Source organism: Triturus cristatus, chromosome 9 (assembly GCF_964204655.1).
Source record: "Triturus cristatus chromosome 9, aTriCri1.1, whole genome shotgun sequence".
Lineage (NCBI taxonomy): Eukaryota > Metazoa > Chordata > Amphibia > Caudata > Salamandridae > Triturus > Triturus cristatus.
In genome coordinates this window covers 809,916,620-809,941,635 of record NC_140592.1, presented here as the reverse complement: position 1 = coordinate 809,941,635, position 25,016 = coordinate 809,916,620, and the positions used below count along the sequence as shown (strand labels likewise).

The 25,016-nt window shown below is 49.6% G+C and overlaps 1 protein-coding gene across 1 annotated transcript in view; it reads left to right on the top strand.

The window, feature by feature from the left end:
- Positions 1-23,401, top strand: part of LOC146798885 (uncharacterized) — a 71,739-nt gene extending 48,338 nt beyond the window's left edge. The window contains exons 4-5 of the mRNA XM_085627791.1: positions 21,276-21,309; positions 23,229-23,401. Coding sequence (XP_085483917.1) covers positions 21,276-21,309; positions 23,229-23,401 — 207 coding nt within the window. The remainder of the gene's footprint in view (positions 1-21,275; positions 21,310-23,228) is intronic.
- The last annotated feature ends 1,615 nt before the right edge of the window (positions 23,402-25,016 follow it).

Genomic DNA, 25,016 nt, shown 5'->3' with positions numbered 1-25,016 from the left:
AAAATGTGCACAAGATTTTTCATTCAAAAAGATTTTTGCTGAGAATTCCCCAGCTAAAAAACAAGCTTTTGCAGGGATTGTGATCCTACAAAATCTACTTGTGTTGGATTTTTTATGTCAAATAAAACTTCACATTCTTCACAAAACTTTACAAAGGTTACTGCGTTTACAAGTTGCATAGGTCGAATGTTTTGAAAACAAATGTGCTTACGGTTGATTGCACTTTTCAGCTGTAGCTGAAACTGTTAATCTCTCAAACCTGCACAACAGAATATGGGCTAATAGGTTTAAATTGAAACTTGCAACAAATACATTTATTTAAAAAAAATATATATATATCACAAAGTTTGCACATGCCTTTCAGCAATATACAACCTTCGTCATGCAGTCAAATTATTCTGATCACACTGAGGGCCTAATTATGACTCTGACAGGCGGAGGACCATCAGACTAATGGTGGCGTGGCTTTAGCGGTCCAGCCACCACTGCACCGGCGGTCCTACCACCCCATTAAGACATTAGCGGTCAGACCGCCATGGGACCACTGCCGCCGCTAGGGAACCGCTGTTTACTGGCGGTGGTGCGGCAGTCCCAAGGCCGCAATATGCTTCGCGGGACCACTGAGGACCCACTTAGCAGATTATGAGGATCCTCTCCAACATGGTTTTCATGGTGGTACTTCCGCCACGAAAACCATGGCGAAGAGGAAGCAAAGGGGTCCCTGGTGCCTTGTGCCATGCGGATGCATACATGAACACAAGTTCCTGCACGGCATGGACTTTACAGTCAATGCCGTGTAGGATCTGTTTTGGCATTCCCATTGCGGTGCCCATTTTTAGAGACACCACCATGGGAACGCCAAAAACCAGCCCGCCAAACAGGAGGAAACTTCTACTCTGGCGGGCGGCCTGACCACGGCTTTGGTACAGCGGGAGCGTGGTGGTGGTGTACAGTCCACTGAGCCAAAAGTCGTAATTGGGTCCTAAGTACATCTGCATATACGCATTGCAGAGCAAAAAATGCCAGCAGAACAGCGTCTTTTGATGGAACAACAGCATGCAGCCAAGGATAGTGTGTTCCAGTCATTCATATTTTAATTCCCATTGAAAGCATACCAAAACTGGCATGTGTACGCTTTATTGATTTTGTTTTAACTACAAATAGTATTCTCATGGCGGGCCGGTCTGCCGTCTTAGGGCCAAATTATGAGTTTAGCAGTCCATCAGACCACCTAACCAGTGGTGGAGGTCCACGGACTCCCAGACTGGCAGTCCACCCCATATTAAAAATTCGGCAGTGGGACAGCCGCAGGACTGCAGCACCCGCCGGGGATCATTGATCCCATGGTGATGGAGCGGCGGTCAGAGGCCTCAAAATGCTGGCGGTGCCGCTGCAGCACCACCGAGCATATTAGGAGTTTCCTCACTACCACAATTTTAACGGTGGTGAGGCCACCATGAAAACTGTGGCGGTGAGGAAACAAAGGTGGCCCTACAGGGCTTCCTCTTGCCTCAAAGCCATGGGGTGCCTACAGGAGGGCACATGTTGTGCCCCCTTGTGTGCAGTCATCCTCTTTTCTGCATGGAATGGACTACACAGTCCATGCCATGCAGGAACAGGCTTTGGCACTCCCATTACCGTGCCTTTTTAATAGGCACTGACGGAAACGCCAAAGTACCACCCGCCAGACCATGAGATTAATTGTAATTAGGCGGGTGGCCAGGTTTGGCAGTCATTTGGCGGTCTGGGAGTGGGGCGCTGTTGTGGCAGCCTGCTCCAAGATCTCCAAACTTCTAATCAGGCACTTAAGTAGAACAGAAGTATATTAACTGATACTCCCGTATTCAGTCAATCAATCAATCATACGTTTATTGAACGTGGCAAATAGCCCATGAGGTTCTTGAGGTGCTGGATTCAGCGCAACCACTCATTCATAATTATAGGAGGGGATTGTGAGGAGCTCGGAGCGCAGGTAGAATGGGGCATATTTACAATGAGCCTGTCATCGTTGCGTCACTTTGTTTGACACAGTAGCAGAATAGAGTGCAAACCTATCTACGAGTCCCTGCAAAGCCAATTTACATGGCTTTTTCATGACCTTGTAGATATGGAGTAAGGCAAAGCAGCGCAAGGTGTTGTGGTGTGTGGTCCCACACAACACCCATGGATTTTTACGCATTTCAAAATTTACAAGGACTTGTAAACCTGGGGATGTGTCAAAAGCCTATGCCTCCCCAGGGGAGGCGTAACAAGGAGAAATATCTTTATTTCTTCTTGTTTTTTCCTCGTTTTTCTGTGTTCTGCAGTCTCCAGCACACATAGGAGGAAAACGCCACAACTGATTCTTTTTGTGCAGGAAGGTGTTCCTTTCTGCACACAAAAAATAATTCCTACAACGCAGACACCCTTGCACAATTGGCTGCCTAGTGCCAATGCAAAGGAAAAGACGGGGATGCGTTTATTGCCGTAAATGCAACCCTTCCCTGCACTTTCCTTACGGCGAAGTGTAGCCCAGCAGCTGGCTTGCAGTGCAGCGTTGCTTCTGTTGCAAATATGCCCCCAGTTGTGAGAGTATAAAATAAAATCTGCCTGTACCGTAAAGACACCCCATTCATCTCTCTGCTGGTGGGCAAGGAACACCGATCACAATGATGGGCAGGTGGGAGTTGACAGGACAAGAAGAAGGAGAAAGATACAGAAAAGGATGAACAAATGTTGGGGAAATTAAAGATTCTCAAGCCACAAATGGAAGGGAAGACCTCCCTAACGCGTGTATTTAGGGAGGAACAGATTCCAAGTTTTACTAGGTTCAGTAATGCTCCGGATAAAATCAAGTGTGTTTCTGTGCATCATTGAGGAAAATATCTGTGGAAAAAGTCCAGGAATTGGGGAAAACATGGAGAACTGTGTACCCGGTAATTTGGAGTCCTTAAAGCTTTCTCTAATCCTAAGGCTGAACAATCGTGATACCCAGTTATGATGAAAGAGGAAATACAAGGACAGAATCATTAACTCCAGCCCCAGTATCGCCCCTTCTACTCATCATGAATTTTGTAAATGTGGAAAAATAGCCATACCCATCCAGTGGTGACAGTGGATAAGAGATGTTAAGTCAGTGGAACCAGAAAAGAGGTCTGATGTCAGGTAACTGCCAGACCTTGTAACTGTGTGGGAGATGGAGAAGCAGGATGAGGGCAAAAAGCCAAAGTTTGATATTGGGCTAATAATTGGGATCAAACTGCAAATGCTGGCACTACATTGGGGAGGTGCGCAATTGAGATATGAAACTCAATGTCATAAAGCGGTTATTTTTTGGCTGATGTGTCCATCCAGCATTGATATCCCATATACACAAATACCAAGCAGGCTCTTGTGATCGTGCCTCTATGCATGTGCACAGCTGCCTCTTATAAAAGTTGGAGAAAGGACTTCAGGTGGATGTGGTGCTGAACTGTATGGGGGAAGTCGTAGATGCAGTAATGTTAGACACTTCTTCCGAAGGTCACCAGGGAACATATGTGGCCAAGTAATAAGGCTATGCTATAACTAGTTTGTGAAGATCATGCATGTATCTTTGTAACCATCTGTCAGGATTAAGAGATTTCTGTCTGGCAAAGGACCCTTGAGATTGATTAGAGCGGTCTTCACCGTCTTGGTCTGCCGGAGGTATGAACGTCCTCTTCGGGTAGCCACAATGGTGGTAGAAGACGCCTAAGCGGATAGTGCCTTACAGAAAAGGCCCATATATGGTGAAAAAACTAACTTGCAAAAAACCTCTAGAAGGTGGTATTGCTGGAGAGAGCAACTGGCGTACGGGTGGTAGCGGAAACAAGAGCAAGACGGATAGCACGACAGCAATCATGACTCAGGAAAACAGTAGGGAGCCTAGAAACCCAAGACAGGACTAACAAAGCTTTGCGATGCAAAGTCAGGGCTGTTTGATTTCATTATATACAGAAATTCCAGCAGCTCACTCCATCACCGCAGCCAGGGAGCCCAGCCAGCCTCAGGCTACATCAGAAGCAGTGTCAGGCACACCCGCGGCACCTCACCATCGGCATCTGAGTCACTATCTAACCTTCATTGTGCATGATGGTCTCTGAGGTGCGGTTGTTGTGAGGGGTAAATCTGACACCTGTGAGATTACAGCATTGTGAAAGGATTATATAGCATGTCTCAATACCAGTGAAGGAAGTGAGCAAAAGGGTTAAGATATTTTGTGTTCAGACTGTATACTGCAACCCCAGTATAAAAGGCAACCCGTGAATGTTGGTTTGATAGCCATGTTTGCACATGGACATTAAATCAAGAGCAGGATTAGGAGGTAGTTAACTCCTCCATAAAACAAATTGGACACACTCTTGTTCTGCAATGTGTAGCAAAACCCATATTTCCATCTTGAAATTTTTATGAACTGAAGCTCATGACCTTGCATATTAATACACAGTGAAGCGGCCATTAATAAGACCTCGGTTTGGATATTTTCAACAACAAAAATGGTCTGCTTATAGAAGATATGTACTTAATTTGTGCCGGTGGCTGCAGGTGATAGGCCCTAGCACTCTCTTGTCCCAGAACAAGACAGAAAAGGGCAGAAGTAACGGTCAATATTGATGACGTTTTGTGTAGTGCTTATGTTTCCATTAGAACATTTTGACATTTTTAAATGTTATCATACTTTTATAGATTTCAAGAAGTTATCTCTTTCCCAGGTATTGGAAACTTGCAACATGAACATTATTTTGCAATTAAAGGATAATGGTCTTCATTGATCAAAAGGCCACACTGTGGTTATTTTCTCTTATCCTGAAAGATTAAGCTTAATAGCCTTTTTAGCAAACCAGCTGGACACACGTATAAATTGGGACATCAAAATTTGAAACATCTCTTGAATGATTTCACGGTGTCCAATATTGATCAATGAGGGATAGATCTGTGATCAGCGTCAAAATACCGGCATGTGCAAAGTGGATAAATGTACAAATAATGCTGTTGTACCAGAATATCATTGTCAGATCTGACATATATGTTGGCCTATTCACAAAGGTACATTTGCACATGAGTAAATGTACACGTGTAAATTTACTCATAAACCTATAAATACATATTAAAACAATTTTGTGTTAAATATCATTTAGATTAATTGTATATATTTATTTTAAATGTAAATCAAAATTTTTAAAACGCAGCCGCACTATTAAGTTAATTCTTCACCATGAAATGTATAGATATTTTCTAAAAGTGGAAATTAATTGATTTATTTGAGCATTATTTCCTTATGTCCTTTTAAAAGTGCTGTTTGTGCTGGTAGGCACATGTACTTCACTAACGCTACCTAACACCCTCCTTACTCCTCCATAAATCCATTCCAGCCCATTTAGTAGTAAGTATTCCCCATTTTTCAGGCACTCCCCGCATCCCTGCCACATGTACTACTTAAAAGCAGGTGTACATATGCAGAGATCTCTGCAGTTGGGTCAGAAAATATAGCAGAGGCTTAGACCCCTGCAGGTAGGTTCCTGGATGGCATTTTCTAGTATGTGACCAGTACTATTGTAGTGCCACTAAAGGTACTACAAAATCCAGTTTGTGAATAGGCCCCATTTTGTCCTAAATATTGTCTACATAATTATTGCCCATTTGGAAATAATTAATTTGTCCTCACTAGTTATAACTCAAATAATAACATTAGCAAACAAAACACCAGGCATAGCAACTGAAGTTGGGGAGAGAGGTTTGATTAGGACTTCTCGTTGAGTGCTGGACAGAACAGTTGCTCCTTATTGCTTTGATCGACTTCCTCAAGGTAAGCCAAACTTCTTTCTGTAGTCAGTATGCCACTTCAAATGAAACAGATGCACTTATAAGTGGACTCAGGAGAAGATTCTGAGAGCTGAGGAAAAAACTAAAATGGTTAAAGAACCAGTATTAGGCAAGAGCCTAACCAATCAACTGGAGAAAAAATATGAAGGGATGGCAATCCTATTGAAAAATACTTTTAACTGTATTGCAGCACACTACAAAAAAAGAGTCAGTCAATATATAAGGAAAATAGGATATGATGTGAGAATAAACTGTAAATTACTTACAGGGAATTTTGCTGCTCTATGGATATAAGAATAGGATATAGAGTCAATCAATCAATCAATCATGGAACTTATGGGAGGAGCCTAGCGCGCAACCAAGATGGCCGCGTAGGTGCGAAGCTCCCGAGGACCTCCGCGACCTCCTGAATTAATCCTGATTATATCCTGTCTTTGACGAGGGGACTGTGTCTGTGTATCCGTTTTCGAATCAGACCCCGGACACTGGTGGGAGCACCGATCGAAGATTGCGGCCCTCTCCGCGCCGGCCCCCCGGATTGGAGTTGTGGGGCGATCCGGGGACAAAGCGAACAACAACGGCGGGCAGGGCTGGGCGACTCGCGTACCCCGCGCTTTCACTTTCGCTTTTGCGCCCTCCTTGCCCTCAAGCGAGGTAGGGTTGCGGAGCGGGGTGCAGTGGTGTGGCCTTGCCCCTGTGCCCGGCTGACCCGCCGGCTGTGAGTTGTCCTGCGGTGCAGTGGTCAACCCCCCCCCCGGAACCCGTGAACTGGTTTATCGGCCCTTTCGAGGAGATTGGCACGACTTTGGGAGTGCGACATGTCCACAAAGCAAGATGGCGACCGGGCCAAGGTGAAATCGACCCGCCGCGGCCCGGCACATCAGTCAAACAGTATGGACCGCTACACCCTCCAGAAGGGATCCCCAGAGGCACAGCGTACATCCCCCGCGGGCCCGGCTGAGGCGTCTGCTCAGCCCGCGGATCTGACCCTCCGGGACGTCATGGGCGCCATTGCCGAAATGAAGGCCTCGGTGGACCAGCGCTTTGATACTCTGGCGCAGAAGATAGACTCGGCCCTGGTGGAGGTGGGCCTAGTGAGAGCCGACTTGTCTAAAACAAATGACCGGGTCGATTCCCTGGCCCACACCACCTTAAGTCTCACTACAGACGTGGCGGCCCTTCAAAAGGAGGTGCACCGGCTTGGCCAGGCGAGCGCCATGATGGACCGTCGATTGGAGGACGCCGAGGGTCGGGCCCGGAGGAACAACGTTCGTATTGTCGGGGTGCCGGAGGGACGGGAGGAGGAGGCGGCAGATTTGTTTGTGGAAGACCTGATCCTCACCCATCTCCAGCCCCGGGGGCTGAGTAAACTTTTTGCGGTGGAACGTGCTCACAGGGTCCCCGGAGGAAGACCTAAGGTCGGAGCTCCGCCGCGGCCTCTCATTGCCCGGATTTTTAACTTTCGGGACAGAGACGCTATCTTGCAGACTTCCAGGCTACAGGGACCGGTCAAGCTTGATAATATGGACGTGAATTTCTACCCTGACTTTACTCCGACGGTCCAAAAGCAGAGACTGAGTTTTCTCGGAGTTAAACGTCGCCTACGGGACATGAACCTTAAGTACTCAATGCTTTTTCCAGCTAAGCTGAGGGTGGAGGTGGATGGTCGCACGCATTTTTTTGACCGTCCCGAGGCGGCTGGGGACTGGTTGGATACTCTGCCTGGGGATCGGGGCCGGGGGGGTGGGGGGGGTGCGGTTGGCGGGGAGGGCGCACCGGATCAGAACTGAGGGGTGAATAGTAGGCCTTGCTCTGGACAACATTTTGGTTACCATTCACTGATCGTGTATGTTCCCCTCCTATGGAGGTCGTATGGGGTCCGTTGGGGGCTTTCCCTCCTCCTCTGGGGGACTAGTTAGTTTTTCATCTATGAGGCGACAGGCACACTGCACTTTGGGGGGGCTATCTGGGCTCATGCAGGGGTGCAGGGAGGGGGGAGTTCTGTTGGGATGGGTGGGTGGGGGTGGAGTGTTGTTTGTTTGCACCGCAAGGCGAACCCTTTACTGTATTGTCGTTTTTGAGATGCTCTTTGGGGGACGATTGATGGCTTTCATGTATGATGGGGGGTAGGGACCTGACTGTGTTATCATGGAACGTTAATGGACTGGGGGATAGGATTAAGCGTGGTGTGGTCCTGCAGTATCTGAAACGAATTTCACCAGATGTGATCTTCCTGCAGGAGACACACCTTATAGGTAATTCCTTTCATGCCATGAATCGGAGAGGCTATCGCTTGGTGGCCCACTCGGGCTTCACCTCGGGCTCGCGGGGGGTGGGCATCATGATTAAGAACTCGCTCCCATTGGAGATTGATGAGGTGCGCCATGACGAGAGGGGACGTTACACTGGCTTGGTGGGTAGAATGGAGGGCAGAGTGGTCGTTTTTGTATCAGTGTACGTTCCGCCGGGGTTGCAATCTACCACGTTTGCGGACCTGGGGCGCCTCCTCCTTGACCTCCCGGATGGGCTTCTGGTAGTTGGGGGGGACTTTAATGCGGTGGCTTCAGGGTCTATGGATCGTCATCCCCCCAGGGACCTCCCCCGGGCACAGGCGTGGCTGTCCGGCCTCTTAGATACACTAGGATTGGTAGATTGCTGGCGACTAAAGCATCCCGCTCAGCTGCAATACACCTTCCACTCGGGTGCCCATGGTAGCCTCTCGCGGCTTGATTATATCCTTGTTCCTGCGGCCTATGCTGGGAGGGTGGGAGAGGTGCGCCATTTGGCGCGGGGTATTTCAGATCACTCCCCACTACTGCTGCATCTGGATGTCTTCCCGAGGGGGGAGGGCAGGGTGGCCCCAATTAATGCCTGGTACCTGCGCGACCCCACTATTCGAGCCGAATTGATCAAATCCTTGCAGCGGTACTTTGAGGAGAATGTGGGGTCTGTCCCTTCTGCCATCTCCCTTTGGGAGGCTTTTAAGGTAGTTCTTAGGGGGGAGGCCCTCTCCTTTATCTCCCATGCCCGGAGGCGCGAGCGGGAGGAGGTAACCCGGGTGGAGGCCGAAATTACTGAACTAGAGGGTGCCCTGGGGAGCGGGGTGACGGATGCCACATTGCATGTTTTACACCTCAAGCAGGCGGCCTATAGGGCCCTCGTCACGGAGGCGGCCAGGGGCCTCAGTAGGGAGCAACAGGGGCGACTGTATGATGTGGGTGATAAGGCTGGTAAATTGATAGCGTGGTTGGATAAAAAGGAGAGAGCGAGTCGTGTGGTTCCGTTGATCGAGAGGATGGATGGTGTATGTGTCACCGAGCCGGACGCCATTGTCTCCTGCTTCGCGGATTATTTCCGCGAGGTATATTCCCCGGTTTCTCCCTGCTCGGAGGAGGATTCCCATGCCCTGCTTCGGGACATCGCGCTGCCCTCCCTTTCGGTGGAGGACAGGGATTCGCTGGACGCTCCTCCCACCTCGGACGAAATTGCCCTTGCTATCCGCTCGGTCGCATCTGGCAAGGCCATGGGCCCCAATGGCATTCCTATCGAGCTGTACAAGCTGCGACCGGATGTGCTGGCGCCCCACCTGCGCGCGATGTTCCTGGCGGCCTGCTCGCGGGGCTCCCTTCCGCCGGACCAGCGTCTGGCCACGATCGTGGTGATCCACAAGGAGGGGAGACCCCGTGAGCGGGTCACATCCTATAGGCCTATCTCGCTCTTGAATGCGGAGCCCAAAATCCTCGCCAAGGTGCTGGCCAACCGGCTGGTCAGCGTGGTGGGCGACTTGGTCCACCAAGACCAGTCCGGCTTCATACCCCATCGTAACACGGCCCTTAATCTGCGACGCTTGCACGGGGTGCTCGCGCGTGTCCCGTTCGTGCGGGAACCGGCCATCTTGGCGTCCTTGGATGCCACCATGGCGTTTGATACGCTTGAGTGGCCATACATTTGGGCGATGCTGGCGAAGTTTGGCTTCGGACCGGGCTTCATCAGCTGGGTCAAATTGTTGTATTCCGGCACATTGGCGCAGGTGGTGGTGAATGGACGAGTTTCGGCCCCATTTGCACTGGGACGGGGTACGCGACAGGGCTGCCCCCTGTCGCCTCTCCTGTTTGCACTGGCCCTGGAGCCCCTGGCGGAGTGGCTGCGGTGGCACCCTTCCATCCGTGGTCTCCGTTGGACCCCCGAGCATGAGGACCGTGTGTCCCTCTACGCTGATGATATCCTTCTATATCTCGCCTCCCCGCGTAAATCACTGATCGTCCTAGTTGATGTTTTGCGCTCATTCGGTCGCAACTCAGGCCTCGTCATCAACTGGGCGAAATCCTGTGTATATGTGCTTGCCGGGGAGGCTCCGGTCCTACCACGGGACTGTCCGATCCAGATCGCCTCCCAGGGGTTTCGGTACCTGGGTATATATATTACTCTGGACCCGGAGGCCCGCTACGAGCGGAATTTGCTGCCCCCCCTCCAGCGCTTGAAAGAGGACGTGGTGCGTTGGCGGCGTCTGCCGCTTTCGCCGCTTGGCCGAGCGGCCTTGTTTAAAATGATGTCGTTGCCGCGCTTTCTGTACGCTCTCCAGAACACTATGGATTTGGTTCCGGCGCGCTACTTCCGAGAGGTGGAGAGTTTGCAGCGTCGCCTGTTCTGGGACGGGAGGCCATGTATCGCCTTGGCTAAATTGACGCTCCCGTGGTACGATGGGGGGGTTGCCCTCCCGGATATTAAACGGTATTACTGGGCCTCCCAGCTAGCTGCGATTAATCATGGCCTTTACGGGCCCGCCCTGAACCCGGCATTTGAAATGGACAAGATGCTCCTGCCCGGTGGCGACTACAACCGGGCGCTTTACTCTGGCGCGCCGGACCCTCGCCTGACGGGACCGACGCATGTCATGGTGCGTGTATGGCACGCGGCTAACGCAGCTATGGGGTGGAAGGACCGTTTGACCCGGGCGTCACCGCTATATGCATCGGCGAGGTTGGGCTCCTTGTGGACCTCGAAGGGCTTTGAGAAATGGGACACGATCGGCATCAGCACAGTGGGAGATCTCTGGACGAGGGGGGATTCAAAACTTTCGAGATGCTGCAGACGGAGTTTCAGTTGCAAGGCAGTGAGTACTTCCGGTACTTACAAGTCCGCCACGCGCTGGGCTCCGTCTTCCCGGATGTCGCGTCCATTCCGGAGTCTTCCCCCCTGGAGGACAGAGTGCTGGATGGCCATGTCCCAGACAGCACGATCTCCCTTATATACAAAAAACTGATTAACGACCGATCGGGCCTGCTGACTGGCCTCCGCGAGGCCTGGGTTGCCGATGGGCTGGAGTTGGACGACGAGGACTGGATGTCCGCGGTGGCTTCTCCGAAGGAGGTGGCCATCCCGGCTCGCCTTCGCTTCGTCCAGCTTAAGATCCTCCACCGGGTCTATGTGACGGGGCCAAGGCTTCTACGTATGGGCCTAGCTGAGGATGGACTGTGTAAGCGTGGCTGTGGTGCTTTGGCAACTATCTTGCATATTCTGTGGGAATGCCCAAAGGTGGAGCGATTCTGGCGTGGTGTGCATGAGGTCCTGCGAGTGGTTACGCGTGTCGTGCTGTTGCCTGAAGCGAGGAGATGCTTGCTGAATGTGTGGGAGCCAACTGACAACTCGGTTCCGCAGACGCGGTGGGTGACTCTGGGATACATGATCGCTAAGCGTGACATTGCTCAATTGTGGGGATCCCAGAGGCCTCCGGCGGTGTCGGCCTGGAAAGAACACATGGATTGGTGTATGTTTCGTGAAAAGGTGGTGTATGTTGCGAGGGGTAAGCCTGGGGCGTGGGTGAAAATCTGGGGCCCCTGGAACGCCTATCGCGGGGGTATTTGCGAGCCGCCGCTGCTGCCGGCTGCTTCACCAGCTCCGTCCCCCTAGCCGACCCCCTCCCCCAGCCATGGGCACGTGGTTCCCCAGTCCCTGATCTGTTCTCATTCCCCTCTTCAGAGTTTGGCGATTGGTTGGGGTTCCCCACTTAAGGAGCGCGTGCTGTCACTTGGGATTGCGGGTTGCCTTGCGGGTGTGGTTGTTTTTGTGTTGTTGTGTTTTGACAAAAGGAAACCGTATTGTTGGTTTGGAGTTATGTGGCCTGCACTACTGATATCTCCTGATTTACCCTTTTTGCACCGCCAAGAGATTTTTCTGTATGTATGTCATGTGCTACTGCTACTCTAGCGGCCGGCCAGACGGTTGTAGGCCCATACTTGTAACTATTTGAGATTGTAATAAACGGTTTCAAAAAAAAAAAAAAAAAAAAAATCATGGAACTTATATCGCGCGCTACTCACCCGTAAGGGTCTCAAGGCGCTTGGGGAAGGGGGTCTGCTACTGCTCGAACAGCCAGGTCTTGAGCTGTTTCCTGAAGGCCAGGTGGTCCTGGGTCATCCGCAGGTGGACGGGTAGGGAGTTCCAAGTCTTAGCTGCCAGGTAGGAGAATGACCTTCCTCCAGCGGTGGCTCTCTGGATGCGAGGGACGACGGCGAGGGCGAGGTTAGCAGAACGTAGCCGGCGGGTGGGCGTGTAGAAGGTGAGGCGGCTGTTGAGGTACCCTGGGCCTAGGTCGTGGAGGGACTTGTGTGCGTGGGTGAGGAGTCTGAACGTGATCCTCTTGTTGACAGGGAGCCAGTGCAGGTCTCTCAGGTGGCACGAGATGTGGCTGCGTCGGGGGACGTCCAGGATGAGTCGGGCGGAGGCGTTCTGGATACGCTGAAGTCTTTTCTGAAGCTTGGCTGTAGTACCGGCGTAGAGGGTGTTTCCGTAGTCTAGTCTGCTGGTGACGAGAGCCTGGGTGACCGTCTTCCTGGTCTCGGTCGGGATCCATCGGAAGATCTTTCGGAGCATGCGGAGGTTGTGGAAGCAAGCTGAGGAGACGGCGTTGACTTGTCTGGTCATCGATAGGGAGGAGTCCAGTATGACGCCCAAGTTGCGTGCGTGGTCCGTCGGTTCAGGTGCGGTGCCTAGTGCCGGGGGCCACCAGGAGATGTCCCATGCGGAGGGTGATGGTCCCAGGATGAGGACTTCTGTCTTGTCCGTGTTCAGTTTCAGGCGGCTGATGTTCATCCATTCAGCGACGTCTGTCATCCCTTCGTGCAGGCTGGCTTTGGCGGTGTCGGGGTCTCTGGAGAGGGAGAGAATTAGCTGGGTGTCATCGGCGTAGGAAATGATGTTGAGGTTGTGTTGGCGTGCGATGGCAGCGAGGGGTTTCATGTAGATGTTGAAGAGAGTGGGGCTGAGCGACGATCCTTGCGGGACGCCGCAGATGACTTCGGTGGCCTTGGAGCGGAACGGAGGGAGGCGTACTCTGTGTTCTGCCGGAGAGGTATGAGATGATCCATTCCAGAGCCTACCCTTGGATGCCGGTGTCGTTGAGGCGTTGGACTAGTGTGCGGTGGCAGACAGTGTCAAATGCTGCGGAGAGGTCTAGGAGGATGAGTGCCGCTGTTTCGCCGTTGTCGAGCAGGGCTCGGATGTCGTCGGTGGCTGCGATGAGGGCGGTCTCGGTGCTGTGGTTGGCTCTGAATCCGGACTGTGATGGGTCGAGGGATCCGTTCGTCTCGAGGAAGGCTGCCAGTTGCTTGTTGACGACCTTCTCGATGACTTTGGCGGGGAAAGGAACGAGCGAGATGGGGCGGAAGTTCTTGAGGTCGGTCGGGTCCGCTGTTGGTTTCTTCAGCAGAGCGCTGAGTTCGGCGTGCTTCCAGCTCTCCGGGAAGGTTGCTGTGTTGAAGGAGGTGTTGATTATGTCTCGGAGGTGAGGTGCGATGGTAGAGGCTGCCTTGTTGAAGACATGATGAGGGCACGGGTCGGTCGGAGATCCGGAGTGGATGGTGTTCATCATGCGTGACGTGTCCTCGGGGGTCACCTCGGTCCATGTCTGGAGGGTGGCGGCGGGGTGCGAAGGTACGACCGATGGGTGCGGGGGTGAAATGTCGAAGCTGTTGTGGATGTCGGCGATCTTGCGGTGGAAGTACGAGGCGAGGGAGTCGCAGAGGTCCTGTGAGGGAGTGATGTCGTTGTTGCCGGTGCTGGGGTTGGAGAACTCCTTGACGATGTTGAAGAGCTCCTTGCTGTCATGGGCGTTCTTGTCCAGTCGTTCACGCAGAGATTTCTTTTTGGTGGTGCGGATGAGCTGATGATGTCTGCGAGTGGCGAGTTTGAGTGCTGTTCTGTTGTCGGCGGTCTTGTTGAGGAGCCAGGCCTTCTCGAGGGTGCGGCAGGCCTTCTTGGAGTCCTTAAGTTAGTCGGTGAACCAGGGGGCCTTCTTGCTTCTGGGCCTGGTGAGGGGGTTCTTCAGTGGGGCGAGGTCGTCGGCACAGGAGGTCAGCCACTGCGTGAGGTCGAGGGCAGCTGTGTTAGGGTCCGTGGTCCTGACAGGTGGGCTCTGGCTGAGGGAGGTGGCGAGCTGGTCGGCGGTGATTTTGCTCCAGTTTCTGTGGGGAGCCTGCTTCGGGTGATGGTGGACCGTGTTCTTTCTGAAGCTGAAATGGACGCAGCTGTGGTCGGTCCAGTGAAGTCCGGTGGAGTGGCTGAAGGTGACGTGCTTGCTGGACGAGAAGAGTGGGTCGAGCGTGTGGCCGGCGAAGTGGGTGGGGGTGTTGACCAGTTGCTGAAGTCCGAGGTTGGCGAGGTTATCCAGCAGGGCGGTGGTGTTGCGGTCATTGTTGTTCTCCAGGTGGAAGTTGAGGTCCCCGAGGAGGATGTAGTCGGCGGAGGGGAGGGCGTGAGGGCTGATGAAGTCTGTGATGTCTTCGCAGAATTGTGTGCGTGGTCCCGGGGGTCTGTAGACAAGGGTGCCTCTGAGGGTAGTCTTGGGGTCGGTGTGGATCTGGAAGTGCAGGTATTCGGCGGCGTTGAATACGTCGATGGAGTCAGTCGAGATGCGAATGGTGCTCTTGTGTACGATGGCGATGCCTCCTCCGGTCTGGTTGACGCGATCCTTCCTGATGATCTTGTAGCCGTCCGGGATGGCTATGGCGATGTCGGGGGCTGAAGAGTCGTTCATCCAGGTTTCCGTGAGGAAGGCGACGTCTGGGGATGCGGTGTCGAGGAGGTTCCAGAGTTCCACGGCGTGTCTGTGGACGGAGCGGGTGTTGAGCAGGATGCACTTGAAGTGGTTGCTGTTGTCCGTCTTGGTGGGCGTGGAGCTTGTTTGGAGGCAGGAGAAGTTGCAGGATCGGCAGGCGAAGGGTCCATGGGTGCGTCGCGGGGACGCTCGGTAGCATCCGGGGGCTCGGGCGGTTTTGAGTGCGATGAGCGTAGCGAAGTCGTAGATCCTGCGGGGGGGCTGGCGGGCGCGGGGACCAGGGGGTCTGGCGCTGGGCGCGGTCCAGGCGCGGACGGGCGCAGACGGGCTTACCTTTGGCGCACCTTCGGCGCACATAAGGCGCGCCCGCTGCGCGCGTCCGCTGCGCGGTCGCTGAAGGGGCGTCATAAATAAGGAGCCGGGAGGAAGGGTCAGCGGGAGGCGGGAGGCGGGAGCGGGGTGGCCAATGGGCAGGGAGGGGGGGCGGGACTGTAGGTGGAGGCGGGACTGGGAGGGTGCGTCTGGGGCAGCGGCGGCGGGAAAACGGCGGGAAGCGGCGGACACCAGGAGTGACCAGGTGAGCAACGGGGGTCAGCTAGCGAGAGGAGTACAGGCAGCGGCGTGGGGAGCGGCCAGGAGGCAGCAGGCGTTACCTCGGAGCAGGAGGCAGGCAGCGGCGTCAGGTAAGTGAGGAGAAAAAATTAAATAATTTTAAAAAAAATGCGGCGGCGGCAGTCAGGCGTCAGGCAGCGGAGGCAGGTGAGTGAAGGATGCGGCAATCAGGCGTCAGGCAGCGGAGGCAGGTAGGTCAGCAGAGCGGTGGAGGGGAGCGTCCGTCTGTGGGGGGCACAGGGGTCGCACTGACCAGCCCGCAGGGTCCCCTTAAATGAGGAGCCGGGAGGGAGGGTCAGCGGGAGGCGGGAGCGGGGTGGCCAATGGGCAGGGAGGGGGGGCGGGACTGTAGGTGGAGGCGGGACTGGGAGGGTGCATCTGGGGCAGCGGCGGCGGGAAAACGGCGGGAAGCGGCGGACACCAGGAGTGACCAGGTGAGCAGCGGGGGTCAGCTAGCGAGAGGAGTACAGGCAGCGGCGTGGGGAGCGGCCAGGAGGCAGCAGGCGTTACCTGGGAGCAGGAGGCAGGCAGCGGCTTCAGGTAAGTGAGGAGAAAAAATTAAATAATTTTAAAAAAATGCGGCGGCAGCAGTCAGGCGTCGGGCAGCGGAGGCAGGTGAGTGAAGGATGCAGCAATCAGGCGTCAGGCAGCGGAGGCAGGTAGGTCAGCAGAGCGGTGGAGGGGAGCGTCCGTCTGTGGGGGGCACAGGGGTCGCCTGTAACCCACGGAAGTGGCCATCTTGGATTGGGTTAGATGGATTGGCTCCTTAATTTTGTTACTGGAAATGAGGATTGATAAATATCATATGGCTTCTGAAGATGCATCTCATTCCTTCTGTGGCAGGTCCCTCTCACCTCCACTAGCAGCACCAAGCACCAAGACCACAGCCCCAGTGCCCACAATAGCTGAGGCACAACATGCGCGTAGGGAGACAGTGGCACCACTTGTATCCGTGAACCCGAGGGCAGCATGAGAGGAGAAGAGACCATAGCCTCCACACCAATACCACAATGCAGACCTCAGTAGTGCCACGCGGGTCCGGGGAGCTGAGAATTAACTCTCTCCGGCTACCCTGATATAAGGGTGCACCACGAGCTAACTGGCCAGTTAAAGGATGAGTCAATATCGCAGGACCCGTAGTTTGCCACAAGCAAGTCTACCAGTTTCGTTGCTAAGACCTATGTTAATACCTTGATAGAAAAAATCGGAGAAGAATATTGCACTTCTGAGCACAGAAGTTAATAAAGCAGTCTAGAGGACGAGATGCACATCTGGATACTGTTATTTCTATGTTCCTAATGTTATTAGCTGGATAAAAACAAGAGCTGACTTTCATGCATCCATGAAATATAATAAAATTACAAACCACACATGAAAAGTCCCCAGGGGAGAAGCCATGAAGCCACTGGTATCCATGCATTCCCAGCTCGGGTCAGGCAGGTCGATAGGAACAGATCAGAGCAGGATGCTACCCCGGCTGTGGTGTTTAAACCCTTCGATATTAATCATTTCATGCATGCTAATAACATCTAGATGTGTTCAAGTGTGTGTTCATTACCAGAGTGTTTCTGTCAGCGGTTATTAAATATTGCTCATGAAGTCTCTTAATACACGTGCAGAGGGGTTATTAAAGCTGTGACTCACTACTGAGATATACATTATTAAACATCTATACCATTCAAGGCATCAGAGACCCATCAATAAGCTGTCAATGAACATAATAGGTTCCATGCAAACAAAACATTCAATCAAGTTAGCATACAGTTTGACCCTGAAGTGTTAACTCGTCTAGATGTGTGGGGTGACATCATCTTCTGCAGAATGAGGGAAAACTTTACATCTGGAAGAAGGCGAGCAAAATCTAATTTACATTATTATCAGTTAAAAAGGACAGATATTTTTTCTTATGTTTTGAATTTTGCATAAATGCTTCAAAATGTTCGCAGCTGGCTCTTGGGGTATGCTAGACCTGGCACCATTGGCGTGAGTCTCCCTTCCTTTTTTCGCTGTGTCTCCTCTGTTTTTGCTGGTTATAGATGCTCTGGGCGCTGTGCCGCTGCCATTCAGTGCCACAGCGCGAATGCTCCCTTTGTAAAGATGACATATGAATTGGTACATCCATGATTGGCTTATTCAGTTTACCTGTTAGTCCCTAGTAGCGTGGCCGATGTGTGCCCAGGGCTGGTAAACCGAATGCTGCTGGTGGGCCTGCAGCACTGGTTTGTGCCACCCACAGAAGCAGCTTGTAAAGTGTGTCTCAGACCTGCCACTGCAGTGTCTGCGTGCAGTCCAGAACTGCCATCTTGGCTGTGAAGTGCACCCGCTTCCCAGCCCCTAAACCTTCCCTTGGCATCATGTAAGCCCCCCTTATGATAGGGCGCATTGTATGTGTAAGGTAGGACATGCCCTGTTGTATGTAGCATGTCCTAGTAGTGAATTACACCCAATTTCGTTTTTCACTACTGTAAGGCTACCTGTTCTCCATAGGCCAGAATGGGAGGTCTGGGCTATTACATCCTATAGTCCTAACTGACCCACAGAACATGGTAGAAAAACGAATCTAGTATGCCTGAGCTCAGAATATTAAAATACATCTTTTAGTGAAGGTTATTTTTATATCCTGGGTTTGAAACTACCACTTTTAGAGTATAGGTACTTTCTTGCCTAAGCCTTCCAGTTGCTCTGCTATTATGTGTATTGGCTGTCTGGTTTTGGAGGGACAGGGCAGGCTGAGTCAGACCTGGGTTGAATAGAGCGACCTGCCTAGGTGTGAGGGGAGGGGTAGCTCCTGCACTTGAATAGGGCTGTGCCTGGCAAGGTGAAAGCTGGCTCCACCTCCCACTGTGCGTCTGAGGCAGACCCCCTCTTTCTGAAAGGAAGGATGCAGCCTGATCAACAAAGTGCTCCAGGGCTGGGCAAAACTGGTTCTGGCTGGGTTCAGAAGCTTGGGACCCCTAAGAACAAAGACTTTGGGGGTATAAATATTTGTGCACAAACCCCTACAATTGGTATTGCTCCTGGATAACAAGAAGAACCTCTGTCCGTGTGGCTACAAGAATCTGCAGGAGAAGGACTGTCCTTGTGCTTGTGTGCTGTTTCTGGGACTGGCCTGCAGCTGTTACTACCGGACTTCAAGAAGAGGAAAGGAACTTTGATTGGACTTTTATTTCTTTTGCTACAGCAACTACCCAAGGGCTAGGAGAGAGCTAGCCTCCTGCTGGAGTCTCAGGCACATCAGACTCCACCATCAGCCTCCTGTTTCCTCCCAGCGAGGATTACTATCTGCAGGTGAGGCTCCTGTGTGTTCCAGGACCTCTATTTCTACTGTTGAGAAGAGAGCGCTGAAAATCGTCGCTAACCTCCGTTAGCGAGCCGCTGCAGCTGGTGAGCGTGAGAAAAATCGCCGCTCCGCTGTCGCCGAGCGCTCGCTAACCCCGAAGATTGTCGCAGCACCTGTCTGCGGGCCTGAAAACGCCCGCTATCCGAAGATCGTCGCAGCACCTGTCTGCGGGCCTGAAAACGCCCGCTATCTGAAATCATCGCAACAGGATCATCGCAGCGCGGATGCCGAGCGTTCGCCATCTTCCCCGCATCGAATCCGGATCGTCGCTTCCTCGCGGAGCGCCATCTTTGTCAACGCAGCAAGATCGCACACGCAACAGGCTCGGTGCATCATCCTCCCTTCGCGGCAAGGATTTCATCGCATCACCGGCTTAGCGTGAGGAAGTTTGTCGCTTTGTCCTGCCCGCAACCCAGCGCATCATCCTCCCTTGCGGTAAGGATTCAACGCATCGCTGGTTAGCGTGAGGAAGTTTAACGCTACAACGCCTTAGCGACATTTTTGTTGCTTTGCCCCAGGAACCAGATACTTTGTGAGTAAAAGGGTCGCAGAGACCACTGCCTTGAACTAAATCACATTTTGTGCATCCTGAACTATTTTTCCTTGCAGCATTTCTAAAGTAATTATATTTTTATAGTATTGTGGATTTTTACTGTTATTGGTCTGGTGATTAAGTCTATATAAAAAATACCTATTTTTCATAACTACTTGAGTGGTGTCCATTTGTAGTGTTCCTCATTATATTACTGTGTATGGTCATAAATGCTTCACACACTGCCTCTGAGATAAGCCTAGCTGCTCGTGCTACGTTACCACAGGGTTGAGCAGGGGTTGTCAAAGGGTGTAGGCTGCTTACTCTGACTTAGGAAGAAGGATCCCTACTTGGACAGTGGCCAGCCATTGCCAACTAGAGACCCCCATTTCTAACAGGGTACATAGAGAAATATGGGAAACGGAATATCAAGACAAAAAGTCATGTCCTGCAAACGCTGTAAACAGCATTGCCTCCATTCCCTGCTGCCTTGACATGTACAATAAGGAATCCTCTACTCTAATAAAATCTTCACATCTTTAAAGCAGCTCTGGATAATTAGTCCGCCATGATCTTTTATTATTCTAATTTTTAATTAGCAATTTTATCTCACTGATAAACGCGATATTAGTTCCTGCTCGATGCATTTCGCACAACACGTGCTTCATCAGCGCACATTTATTCTTTCTGCAAAAAAAGTTCATATAATAGTCTTATATACTGTGTTGTAAAGTTTGTTTAGCTCTTTCCTAACTTGTTTAAAGGCCCGCCTTTTAAATGTCGACTTATCCCCTCTTCTCCCACTTGTAAACTCCTTCAAGCCCAAGCAGATATCACATAAAGGACAGTGGCGGCTCGTCTGCGAAGTCAGAGGAACGTCGCCCACTGCTTTGAAAGCAGCAAAAGAAAGAAAAAAATATAGTCATAATAACTGTTATTATCATTTTATTTTGTTCTGCTGCTGCGGCAGCTTGAGTGAGGGGGCGGGTGGGGCTTAAGAGCAGGGGAGGAGTGGTAGGACTCTACTAAGTGCACAATGACTGTCTGGCTGGCTCAACCGGGCCGCCCAAAACAGTCTTGCCCACTTTCCCTGTTCTCCATGCAGGCTACATAACAGCCTGCATGGAGAACAAGCCCAACCCAACAGCCCCTGGCTGAGTGCTGTGTCACAGCGTTCAGACCAATCGCAATGCTGCATTGCAGCGTTGTGATTGGCTGCAGGGAGCATGGAGTCCTGGTGCTTCCTGCTTCCTGTTTCACACAAGAAGCCAGGAAGAGGACGCAGGAGAGGCAGCGGGAGGTAAAAAAATGTTTTTTAAATGATTCCACCCCCGCCCTTCCCCCACCCATCCCACCGCTGCTTCCAGGCAGTAGCAGCAACTGATAAAGGAGCATTCTGGAAGGACTAGATAAAGAGAACTGTTTTTACTCTACTCTGAATGGCCGGAAGATAAAACAGCATATATATTTAATCAAGCCTTACAATGTGAGTTGAAGGATGCCTTGGGACATGCAGTAAATCAAGAACATGTATAGATCAGTATTTCTTACCCTTTTGAATACTGTTGACCCTCCACTTAATAATTACTGTCTAGGGATCCAGGCCTAAGCAATTTCCACGGTTTGAACCGCAAAACAAAACACAAAATTACAGAAATAAGCATTCATTAAACAAATATGAAATAATGAAATATTGTATTTAATTTACAAACAAAAATATATTTTAAAAACTTTTAATTTTAATGGAAAGTTTGAAGCTTTTTTAAATTCAGTTGAGGTAACCCATTATAATTTCCATATTCTGTTTGATGCACTTGCATTGCTCACACTAATCAATCTGAGGAAACCAACTTAATTTTTAGCTACTGGTGTGATGTAATTATGTTATGTTATTCTGTTTTGTCCTCTTATAGGACACCCTACATTATCAGACGGTTGTAGAACGAGGTGAGTGTGGAGTTCTGAAATGTGGGGGAGAGCGAGATACGACGAGAGGTGGAGAACCGTTACCTTCCGTTGTGTGTCAGGGTTTGTTTGCTTGAACTAAACTAAGGATTAAAAGTAACTACTGGAGAAGGAAGAAATTCCAGATTTGGCAGCGAGCTGTACATCGCCCTGGCACAAAGAAACCTATGCTTCAGACACAATACAGCTACAAGGTGGATACCAGAAATGGAAGAGAGTTTTGGTAGAGCAATGCCTTTGAACTTGCGAGCAGCGTTACGAACAAAAATATATTTAGAAGAAATTAAGAACCTGCAAAAAGTAAACCGATGCGTTGTTAAAGAAAATTTGAATCTCCAAATTAACCGTCTCTTGCGTGTTTTCACATTGACAAGCGTTTTACGTAGTGATACTGCAAGAGCTACGTTAATGCGTGGTAGCCATTTTGAAATGGGAAAACCACAAATATCACTTTGACAAACATGCTTAGACCTCATTACATCATCTGCTTACGCAGCCATCTTGTACTGGGAAGTCAGTGCTGCAACAAAACTTATGCACATTTTACAATCGGCAGGGTTTCATGCACAGATTGATATATTGAACTGGATTGGAAAGTACTTAAAGGGTAATTTCCACACAATATTGCTGTACCACATAATATTGTGACTTGAATATTGCAGTATACTGTATTTAAATATGAAGTAGCTGCATATTTGTATTGGGTAAGTCAAGCTCATTTACTCAAATACGGTGAGTTGGTTAACAACTCTTATGTGCTGGCAACATGGCTTCCTGTAATATTTGAAATGTATCGCTACCACAACCTTTTTTATCAGTATCAGGAGAATCTACATTAAAATGTGACAATGGTGTGGATATTTCATCAACTACATTTCTACCTTTGAAGATGATGATGATCTAACTCCTGAAAATAAAAAAAAATGCTACATTGTTTAGGACCAGATGGCTTAATCATCTATAATTGTATTGAAAAACAACCAAGACCTGCTGGTCAAGGTGATGTGTTTATTAATGCATTGGAAGATTTATATACATATTTAAAACCCACTGCATGTGTGGCGATAGACATCATAGATTTTTTTCCCAGGAAGCGCGGTAAAGAAGATTTTGTTGCTGCGTTAAAGAACTTAGCCCTCAATTGTCAATTTGGTCAACTACATGATGAGTTTATTCGTGATCAAATAGTTATGCATGCTGCAACCTCGTATATCCAAGACAATTTGTGTGCGAAGGGACAATCGCCGTTGCAAGATGTAATATATATAGTGAAAAGAGCAAAATTATCTGGAAGGTGTGCAAAGGCTGTACTTTCTGAAGAGAATAATAAGGACAATTACAACTATTGCTAGAGTAAAATGTTTCTAAATCTACTTCTCAATGGACAGCAGAAAAAAAGAACGTAAACCGGATTTTTAGGAGAAACCTAACACGAATGTGACAGTAAGGAAGTGCAGCAGGTGTGGGAGTAGCACCCATTTGGCCAAGGATAAAAAGTGTCTGGCTCGCAAACAGAAGTGTTCAAATTTTGGTGTGCTATTTCATAACCATTTTGGCAGATTCTGGGTCCCCTTACACAATCGTAAATAAGAGTATTTGCTGTGATCAGTTTGTTCAAATTGTGGGATATGAATTACAACACCCTGATATCACCCCGCAGACATTCACGGGGGAACCCATAGACATTGTGAGATATAGGATGTTAGTTTTCAAATTCTAGAACATGGAAGCTCTAGACAAACTATATGTCCCAGTCACTGGTCCGCCTGTCATTGGTTGGATGGATCCAGGTGAATTGGGGATTACTCTGAATCTAAATAGCCCAGAACCGATTTTATTACTGCAACCGGATGAAGAGAATGGACAAAATATGCTGAAAACATTCAATAATGTTTTTTCAGGGAAAATAGGGAAACTCAAAGAGTTCCAACGTAAGATAATGTTAAACCCAGGTGTGGAACCTCATATACACAAGGCTAGGAATATGCCTCTTGTTTTGAAAGAGGAAGTTGAAAAAGAACTTGAGAAGTTACAGTACTCTGGTGTGATTGAGCAAGTTGAGTTGGCTGAGTAGATAGCACCTTAAGTAGTAGTAAGGCTTGCTAATGGCAAACTGAGGCTGTGTGTTAACCTCAAGGACCGCAACAAAAACATAATGATTGATCAATTTCTATTACCAAAGACTGGTAAAATTAAACGGTTCACTACAATTGATTAAACAGCAGCTTGTCATCAGGTACCATTACACCCTGGTAGTAGGAGCCTAACCACATTTGTAACTCCTTTTGGTTGTTTACGATTCATAAGGGTTCCGTTCAAATTGACTTCTGTGGCAGTCATGTTTCAGAGGCTGATGTACGATTTATGTTAAATATGTAATGTCTTTCCAGGATGACATATTAGTCATGGGTGGGACCAGGAAAGAACATGACTCAAAACTTACACAGGTATTGGAAATACTTGAACAAAGTGGCCTGACAGCCGAATGCAGCAAGTGCAAGTTTACTAAGATTCAAGTCACGTACTTGGGTCATGAAGTCACAGGAGAAGGTATTATACCAAAAAAAGAGCTTCTGCAAGCAATCAGAGAGGTACCCATTCCAAAAAATCAAGATGAGGTATGAGCATTCTTAGGGCTGGCCAAATTCTTATTCGAAATTTGACCAAACATTTTCTTCCAAAACATATTACATACATCAGTTACTAAAACTAAAAAATACATTTGAATGGTAAGAGAATCGTCAGGAAACATATGTGGCATTAAAATCAGATGTATGCAATGCACCTCTGTTGCAGGGTTATGGTCCCACTTTGCATAGTGTGGTTACCACTGATGCTAGTGGGAAAGGCACTGGAGCGGTTTCGGCCCAGAGTGGAGAAAATGGTAAGGAATGCACATTAGCATTTGCTTCTCGTTCATTGATACCTACAGAAGAGAAATATTCTGCTATTGAGAGAAAAGCACTGGCTTGTGTATGGGGACTAGAACATTTCAGACAGTACATTGGGGTGCAAAAGTCACCTTGCGCAGTGATCACAAACCTCTCACTAATGTTTTGACCACTCAAGGCTTATATGGTGCGTCACCACGACTGTCTTGTATGTCTATCAAGTTAATAGATTATGATTATGATGTGCAGTATACACTGGCTGTAAGAAATGTTGTTGCTGATTTTTTAAGTCACATGCCCTTACCTTTTGCGAAATGCTACGGAAACGATTGTGATTAATTATGTGTTGTAAATTTCATTAGTGATACTCCTGGAGTTACATGTGCAGGTTCGGGAAATAGCTCAGAGAGGTGACCGAACATTTATAGAAGTGAGTAAAATGGCAATGGAATGATGGACAGTGAAAAGACATTTGGAGAAGTATTTGTTGACACATTGAGAGTTACATCAGGAATTATCCTTTGAAGGTGGTTTGATTTTGAGGAAATGTAAGGTGATCCCACCAAAAAGTATAAGGCCAACATTTTTGGAAATTTGTCATGAGGAACACCTTGTTATTGGTAAAACTAAATAAAGGATGAAGAGCACTTAAAGGTGGTTTAGGTTGTATAGGGAGATAGAGAGGAAAATAAGAAATTATGTTTAGTGTGAGAACTCAGACAAAACTCATTCTACTCTCAAATCACCTTTGCACCCTATTTGTAGTCCAAATATGCCATGGGAAAGAATAGGGATTGA